Source organism: Mus pahari, chromosome 3 (assembly GCF_900095145.1).
Source record: "Mus pahari chromosome 3, PAHARI_EIJ_v1.1, whole genome shotgun sequence".
NCBI classification, from domain to species: domain Eukaryota; kingdom Metazoa; phylum Chordata; class Mammalia; order Rodentia; family Muridae; genus Mus; species Mus pahari.
Genome location: NC_034592.1, coordinates 46812690 through 46822042, shown reverse-complemented (window position 1 = coordinate 46822042; position 9353 = coordinate 46812690). Strand labels below are relative to the sequence as shown.

At 42.3% G+C, this 9353-nt stretch overlaps 1 protein-coding gene across 1 annotated transcript in view; it reads left to right on the top strand.

Annotated features, from left to right (window-relative positions):
* LOC110318338 (CD302 antigen) overlaps positions 1 to 9353 on the top strand; it is a 135231-nt gene that overhangs the window by 50943 nt on the left and 74935 nt on the right. Inside the window, exons 17-23 of the mRNA XM_029536802.1 lie at positions 562 to 597; positions 1133 to 1308; positions 2423 to 2490; positions 2757 to 2839; positions 3468 to 3607; positions 5309 to 5414; positions 5836 to 5996. Of these exons, the coding sequence (XP_029392662.1) occupies positions 562 to 597; positions 1133 to 1308; positions 2423 to 2490; positions 2757 to 2839; positions 3468 to 3607; positions 5309 to 5414; positions 5836 to 5996 (770 nt within the window). The remainder of the gene's footprint in view (positions 1 to 561; positions 598 to 1132; positions 1309 to 2422; positions 2491 to 2756; positions 2840 to 3467; positions 3608 to 5308; positions 5415 to 5835; positions 5997 to 9353) is intronic.

Here is a 9353-nt window from a genome sequence, read left to right as displayed (position 1 = left end):
AAGTCACTACTATGCCATTGTACGTTTCCCAGATTCATCTTGGGATCTGGTGAGAATCCACTCCACGTTGACAGGCTAGATTCTTAGGCTCCATTAGATGCAGCATTGCTCCTTGCTGGACTTCCCTTGGTGCGTGTGTGTGACGGCTACAGAATCTCACTATTTTTGCGTCCCATCTGATGGCTACATTTTTTTGTGTGTACAACTTCCTTAATACAAACTAAAAGACAGTAAAAAGTTGTTCTTTCTGTTCTCATCATGGGGATTGAACCCCTGGCCTTGCATATTCAAGATAAGTGCTTTACCATTGAACTGCGTACCCCAGACTACTAGCAATACTTAATTAATATTTACTAGGCCTGCCTTTTTAAAAGGTCAGTACTAAAGCATGCATTAGTATAAACCCTGAGAAATCCCACTTTGGTGTTTTCAACTGAACATGAACCAGTTTGATCCAAAATGAACGTGCCTCCCCGTTGCTTCGAATAGCCTAAGTGTCTCCATTTACAGGATGCATGCTTTGTGATCCAGGACTAACCATAAGCCATTGCTCTCTCGTAGGTAGCACTCCCCAGATGCCAGACTGGTATAATCCAGGTAAGCTGAGCATCAAAATGTAGCCAACTCAGTTTGGATCTTTTTGGATAATGCATGTAGTTTGTTAATTGCTACTTTCTTCTCATGCTTTCTTGCAAACGGCAGGCAGGCTGCAGAGGTGGTATGTGGGTGGGATGGGATGAGGTAGCAGAGTCGGAGCTTCCTTTTTGTCTTCCAGCTGATGTTTCCGCTGGTAGCCTGCAACATTGTAGCCTGTATCCTTTCCAGGGAGCAGTGAGGTAATCTGCTCGCCTCCAAGTGGCTGGACAGTGACAGAGGAAAAGGAGGCACCAGGGGCACAATCCAGTGTAACCAGACTTCCGACTAGCCCCCCGCCCCCCACGTTAGTGGTTCTTCCACCTGCCAATAGAATTTTGGGCTCCACCTGCCAATAGAATATTGGGCAGGGAAGCAGCAGGCCTTTGGGGGGACATTTACTTATATGGTGGTGGTTACTGCGTATCACTCATTTTGAACACCGCATGCTTAGCGGTTTGTGTTTGATTATCACAGCTGTAACTGTTTTCTTCTTTAGAGCGCACTGGAATTCATGGGCCCCCAGTTATAATTGAAGGAAGCGAATACTGGTTTGTTGCTGATCCCCACTTAAACTACGAAGAAGCCGTCTTATACTGTGCTAGCAATCACAGCTTTCTTGCCACGATAACATCGTTCACAGGACTAAAAGCTATCAAAAACAAGCTAGCAAATGTAATATAAACAGATGCGTTTTGAGATTTATGTTTATTTTTATTTTATGTGTATGAGTATTTGCCTAAAATGTGTTCCACGTTTATGCAGTGCCTGTAGAGGCCAGAAGAGGGCACCCCCTAGAACTATCCTCTAGAGCTGTAGTCACAGCTGGTTGTGAGCTCCAGTGTGTGGTTGCTGGGAATTGAAGCTGGATCTTTGGGAAGAGCTGCCAGTGCTCTTAACTACTGAACCACCTCTCCAGCCGAACAAATGGATTTTAATTCATTTTGTTTACATTTATTTCACTTATTATTTCACATATGATTTACACAATAGTTCACTGTAATATTTCTAAAGACTATAAAACCCAAAGCTTGGCCATGCGAGGTAGAATATGTCTATAATCTCAGCCCTTGGAAGGCTGGGACAGCAAGGTTGTGAATTTGAGGCCAGATCATCCTGAACTGTAGAGCAAGACAGAGGAGGGGTTGGGGAGAGTCGGTAAGGGAGGAAGTGAGGATACAGGGGGAGAGAGAGAGAGACATTAAATCCTCATACAAAATACAATGGGCTTCACAGCATCCAAAATCATGCTAGAAAGGCGAAAGAATTTCTTACATGACTGATATTAAATATCAACTAGATAGATATGTATCAGTAGAGAATATAAACAATCCTTATTCATTATCATGTTTTTTTAAACTTTTTAACTTTCTGTTTCTATTAGAAAATAAAATTAAATCACAAAATGGCCTTTGGGTGGGAAATTAGTATTGTTTAAAGTTTATAATTAACCATAATAAGATACTATATGCACAATTAATACATTGATCCAATTATATATTCTACATATATGTATATATATGTACATATATGTGTGTGTATATACATATATATGCACATATATACATTATATATATATGATTATAGCAATAATTTTCTTTATCCAAAATAGGACCTATGGGTATATAAAATCTGATTATTTTTGATGAAAGATCCCAGTGTATATTATTTTTTAAAACAAAGTAATGGAGTTTTGGGAGATTTTTGTGGTTTGTGGTTACAATAAAACAAAATATTTAAATGAAAAGTGTCCTAGAGTATCCAGCATATGTATGTGGTTCCTTTTCAGATTTCTGGCGAGGAACAGAAGTGGTGGGTGAAAACGAGTGAGAATCCAATTGATCGTTACTTTCTAGGGTATGTAATACCTTAGATACCAACTGGATCAATTTATCACAAAAGAAGCAGTCCTCATTCTCCTGTGCGAGGAGATTACTACTCCTAAAGTTTTAAACATTAGTCCATACATTTGTGAGACTGAATTTCTCTGCATGTTTGGGATCAAAGGAGTGGCTTTAAAAAATGATAATGTTAACATTAAGTTGATAATTAAGATGATTTAGGGTAAGGAAGATGTAGAGGACACGTAATTGCAAGTTCTCACCCCGCCCCCTTCCTTTCAGCTCGCGCCGCCGCCTGTGGCACCATTTTCCCATGACGTTTGGAGATGAATGTTTGCACATGTCAGCCAAGACATGGCTTCTTGGTAAACTTCATTCTGACTCTTCCATGTTGACTGTGTAATCTGAACTTCATATTCAGTTACTGCCTAAGTCTGTCTCCCTTCTGAGTGAACGTTCAGTGGTTTCTTCTTAATTTACCATTGATGACAGTAGCTCAAATTGCCAAGAGAAGCTCTTTCCAATGTGGATATTTTCAGTTCCTTTATCCTCAGGCTATTACTTTTAGACTAAGCTTAGCGGTTGCATAATTGATAACCAGACAGATACATTTGCAGGGGTGAGGAGGCAGTAGCTCTGTAACCCCTCGTTAGACATCCCTGACAACTCTCTTCCCGCCTCACCCCGCCTTTTTCTGGCTTAACATATGGTTGCTTTATCAAATGCGTAATTTTTACAGGCAATATCATTATCCTATAAACCTCTTGACATGAAAAATAGTAGAGGCAGAAATGACCAGTAAAGACCAAGCATATATTTTAACTATCAGGAATGACTGCTTTAAAGAGCTTCTCTCAGGGTAGACTTCAGACTGTCCCTAGCACCAAAAACTGTATGATAAAGTAGGAGCTTGGTTTTTTTAGCTTTTTTTTTTTTTTTTAATGCTCTCAATGAAAAATTCTCATCATCACAATTCTGGCTCTCCTGTTTCAGACTTAAGTAAACGAGCGGACTGTAATGCCAAGTTGCCCTTCATCTGTGAAAGATATAATGTATCTTCATTAGAGAAATATAGCCCAGATCCTGCAGCTAAAGTACAGTGCACTGAGAAGTGGATTCCTTTTCAGAATAAGGTGAGAAGAGATTCGTTCACTGTGCCAACCATGGTCACTTTGGTGCTTCTTGGATAGCCTGTGGTAGAAGGGCTGCCTCTCTGACCCCTCCTGAGAGCACCTCCCACATGGCCTCTGCTTCCAGAAACACAAGTGGCATCAAACTCATTTCTCAAAGCTGTGATGCCTACCGGCCTTTGTATTCCTTGTTCCCGGCACCCACGATGACTTTCGATCCACTGGCTGGTTACTAACCCCACAGCCTGAGGAAACTGACTCCATTTCAGGGCGATGCTTTCTTTTCCCCCCTTAAAAGAGAAACATTTAAGTAGCGTCTGTCAGTCAGCTTAGGTCAAAGACCACACGAGTGCTACGAAGTACTTAACCTTGATGTTGCCCCCACACTGGAGACGGATGATGCAATAGGTCTGGTGAGTGGCGAGTTCTGTGCTTGCCTCTTTGGGATGCTTGAGCCTTACTGCTGCATGTGTGTATCACAGACTCATTGGGATGCTAGGAAGAACCTGTCACCTAACGTTAACACGTTTGTTCTCTCACTTGGAAGACGTGTAGAGGGGTGGAGTCTAGGCTGGTGTGAAGACCCCACAAAGCCCTTCGAGAGCAGCAAGCCCCTTGTTTCTGCCCTGCCATAGTCAACACAGGGCATCTCCCACGGGGTTCAGGGTGGTCCTTCTGGGACTGTTTCTGGAAATCACCCAGTGACTTTGCTTATGGCTCAGCTTCCTTTAACCATCCAGCCTATAAAAGGCTGAACAAAATTGTAAAATGGTTCAGGGAACACGGCTTGAGATAAACTATCCCACCCTGACCTGTGCTCCCAACCACAGAGAAAGGAAGAGATAGATGGATTTGCCAGCAGAAGGGCCCAAAGTGAAGCAGGGGCCATCTTGACTTCTGGATTGGGGGAGGGGCAGCAATGGAGCTCTATCACTGACCTACAATCTCAGCCATGTTTTGACTTGGGGGAAAAACAAAACAAAACAGGATAATCTTTTTAATTCCTCAAAGGTGCTATATCTGTGCTGATTTGCATAGTGACGTAAACTTGAATTAAAATGTCCTACCCAAAAGAAAAGGCTTGTGTCAGAGATTAGGAGCGGTGGCTAAGAGCCAGGCTTTGCTCTCCGATAGAACAGGCTCCCAATAACCACTTCACCGCTCTGCAGTTGCTTTGCGTCTGGGTCAAGTTGACTTGCCTCAGCTTTCTCGTTTGTTCTGAGAGTTAAACGAGATAAGGAGATGACTGACCGAATACAAAAACTGCAGGGCAAGCAGGAGACACACACGATAAGTGAGACATTTTAAAGATAGGTGTAATAAATAACATGAAAATGGCTCGTCCCACGTTTATATTCAAAGTATGACTTTTCTAGCTGCATATGTAGCAAAAGATGGCCTAATCGGCCATCACTGGGAAGAGAGGCCCCTTGGTCTTGCAANGCCTGGGCCAAGTAGTGGGAGTGGGTGGGTAGGGGAGCAGGGGGGGGGTATAGGGAACTTTCGGGATAGCATTTGAAATGTAAATAAAGAAAATAATAATAAAAAAATTTAAAAAAAAAAAAGAAAGAAAGTATGACTTTGAGGTCCTCGTTCATTTGCACGTCTCACAGGTAGACGGCGGCACACTAAAGGTGAGGTGTTCCGCCTTCAGTGGCTTTCTTGTGTCTGGGTCTGAGGCTTCCTCTGTGTCTCTGTTTACAGTGCTTCCTAAAGGTCAACTCTGAGCCCGTTACGTTTTCTCAAGCAAGCGGCATTTGTCATTCTTACGGTGGCACCCTTCCTTCCGTGCTGAGCCGGAGTGAACAAGGTACTAGAATCTCTGGGAAAGCGTGCCGTTTGTTTGTTTGTTTGTTTGTTTGTTTGTAATGGGGATAAACTGGGGCCTCAGCACAGCTTGGAAAGTGCTATATGCTGGAAACCTTGCTTTGGTGTGATTTGGGAGCCAAGTTAGTTTTGAGAGGCTAATATCATACAACTAAACTTTCCGGTAGAGAAGGCAAAAGGCTATGTTGATAGATAATCCAAATGCTTTTTTAATTTTTATGCATTTATATGTATGTTTGTGTGCATGTGTGTTTACATGCACCTATGTGAAGTTCAGAGAATGACACGCAAGAAGGAATTTGTCCTTCCTTTCCACCATGTGGGTTCTGAAAATCCAGCTCAGGTCCTCTGGGCTGTCTAGCTCTCTGGCCCTAACTGCTTTCCTAAAAATTTCTTTTTAATAGATTTCATTATATCCTTGCTTCCGGAAATGGAAGCTAGTCTATGGATTGGTCTGCGCTGGACTGCCTACGAAAGGATAAACAGATGGACAGACAATAGAGAGCTGACCTACAGCAACTTTCACCCACTGCTGGTTGGTCGGAGGCTGAGCATACCAACGAATGTGAGTGAGTCCTATGCCAGTCACCGTACTCAGTGCTGGGAAACGCTTGAGTCTCCAAAAATTCCTAGATACAGAATGATAGCCTAGGGGCCGAGGCTTTAGCTCAGTAGAGTACTTTCGAAGCATGCTCAGATCCCGGCATTTGATCTCCAGCAGCACGTACAAACCAGGTAGCACGGCACAAGCCTGTAATCGTACACTTGGGAGACAGGGCCAGGAGGGTCAGCAGCTCAGGCTCCCTTGTCTATATAGTAGGTTTGAGACCAGTCTGGGATATAGGAAACCCTGTCTCAAAACATTTTAAATAACAATAAAGGAATGGCCTAATGCACAGTTCCATTTATAAGACATATGCAAACAGGCAGATTAAGAAAGCTAGAGTTCCCCCATTTTACAAAGTGCAAAATGCTAATAGACTATAATCTAAAACTGTTCATATACATAGAAAACGGTAACCTTATTTAACATGTAAATAGATGCGAGCTGTCTAAGGGAGGAGTGTGTACTTATGGCAACTACCTGAGGCTTGGACAATCATAGCACTCAAGAGCTTAGTCAGTCGCAAGCTGTTAAGTACTCAGACATGCCCAAATTAGGCAAATAGCGAGTGTTACTAGGCTATTTCTGTATATTGCTTCCTTTTTTTTTTTCTGTCTTTAAATATTGACTAGCCACAACACTAGGTGGAGTTTTTGAATCTTAACTTCATCGGCGAATGACCCAGTTTGTAAATCATTTCTTTGTTCAAATAAACTCTGCCAAAATTAAGCTAGAGTTAAGAGTGGTTTCCGGAGGCTGAGGAGGCTGCAAGGGAGGCTCTGATGCCGTGAGGTGCGAGGCTTCTTTTTAGAAAAGAGAGAAGAGAAAGTCATCTAACACTGGCTGGGTTGATAGCTATCCGCTCTGCGCGTACACTCAGAACTCCACACTGCACACGCTAAGTAGGTGAGTTGCCGATCAATAAAGCTCTGAGAACCACAGATTCCAGGGGTGGGGGTGGGGGCGGGGGGGGGCGCTGGCTTTTACAGCAGCAGATTCCTAGCACTTACTTTACGACCTTGTGACTGTCCAGAAACCGATATAAATGTCTTACCTGACTCGAGAGCTGTGAGCAATCCACCTTGCTCTCTCAAGACAAAAAGGCAGAACAGTGATGGGTGATTTCTCTGTCAGAACTACAGGGGATGGAGACACACATCTTTAATCCCAGCAGTAAAGAGGCAGAGGCAGGTGGATCTCTGAGTTCAAGGCCATCCTGGTCTACAGAGTGAGTTCCAGGACAGCCGGCGCTATGGAAACAAAAAAAAATCAGCCCTGTCTAAAACAGAAAAAAAACAAAAAACAAAAAATCCTACTTGTGAAATGGTATAGATTTTATTTCTGGGTGACAGTCTCACTAATGAGAAATAAGACACTGGGGAAGGAGAAGGGCACTGTATTGAAAGCAGTTATACAGACACCTTGAGATTGCCACAACAATTAAATTCCTGGTGAGATTCTGTCCAGCTATTGGGGGAAATACGGCCCTTCTAGCAGTCACCTACTTTGGAAATGTGGTATACAGCATCTCCTCATTCGTGCCATTCTAGCTTCTTCCTGAATGGCTTACTCACACCTAGAAAGCTGTTGCCTGGGGACTTGTGTATGGATTTTCCTTTCCCCACAGGCATCTGTGTTGGTTACTTTTGGGTCAAGGTAACTGCAGGGTCTGAACTCTTAAGGGAGGAACATCTATTGTGAACCATGGTTTCAGGTTTCTGTCCTTGGTATTATGGAGTTTTTCCCATCAGGCTGACAGGGGGTAAATCACAGGACACTAAGAGATTACATTTCGAGCACCAAATCTACTTGTTCTGAAGAGATTATTATTTGTTGTTCCAATGTTGACTTGACAGCATTTCATTTGGGAATGTTTGTGGCTCTGCTCATCGGCTGGTTTTTTTAAAGCTTTCTTCCGGTCATGCTGCCATAACAAAACTGAAGCGTGCAGCTTTCCGTCTTATCCGTGTTCTGGAATTACAACCCCACCAGAACTGTTTACACAGTGCTAGACTCCTCTTTAGTGATAAGGAGTCGAGGACCCAACCTCGAGGCCTCTGTCCGGCCTCTGGATGCCTTTGGAAGTTTACTCAGATCTTTCTGAGACCAACTTCCCGCTCTAAGTCCCAGGGCTACTTTAGGGTCAATATAATAATTGGATAAAAATATTCATTTCGAGTTCTGGTTCAGTACACATGAGTGTTTTTCGATATCCACCAGTGTCAATACCCAATTTTCTCCAGGTGTACTGGCCCATTTAGAGGGTTTAATGTTGACTGAAGGAACTTGTCTATTCCACTGACATCCTGAAGTGCATTAAAATAAACATGAATATGGTTTTGCTTTTTAATCCCCGTCATTTAGTGATTGTGCTAAACAAAATCAGATGCATGTCTTTGGTTCTTTGCACTGTCTCCAACCTCCAGCATAGTCCTTTACTTAAGTAGTGATCAATAGTATGCCTATATTTTCCTAATCTGTTTTCCTTAAAATTATCCAGTCTTTCACGGTGAATTCTTCATTCATTTCTCCCCCTTTTAAATATATTTAATAATGCATATTTTCTCTAAGTTTTGATCATATCCCCCTTTGGATATTTCTCATTATTTTCTATAACTATTTTATTTCTATTTTCATTTAACACATATTTAGTGATTTAATTTTTTAATCTGTCACTCCTGGTATAAGCTTCTTTTTCTTTGTGTTTTTTAAACATATGTCTATTTATTTTGCATGCATGTGTATGTACACGTTTGCATGTGGGTTCATGCCACTGTACATATGAGGATATCAGAAGACAGCCTGGCTTTCTTTCTCCACCACGTGAGATCCAGGTGTGAAATGCAGGTGGTCAGGCTTGGCTGCAAGCACCTTTACCTACTGAGCCATGTCACTGCCCCTTTTCTTAGCTTCACATGCTGAATAATACTAATAATAGAACTACACCTCAGTGTTTTTATTTTAATAAAGGTTCCATAATGAGTAATGTAGAAGATGAACTTCAAGGCAAATTTTCTAGTAGGCAGTATAGTTTATTATTATAAAATGTTTATAAAGGGGCTGGAAAGATGTTTTAGTGGGTAATACAAACAGGAGGACATGAATTGGTCCCCAAGCCTACATAAAAGACAGGTGTGTAGCACACGCCCGTATCCCAGCACTAGGGAGTCAGACAGGGGAAATTCCTTAGTCTTGCTCTCCTGCTAGTCGGGTTGAGTCTGAGAGCAGCAGGTGAGAGACCTTTGTCTCAAAAATTAGTGGAAACAATTGAGTAGAAAAAAAATACCAACCCACATACTGCAAATATGCATCCACACA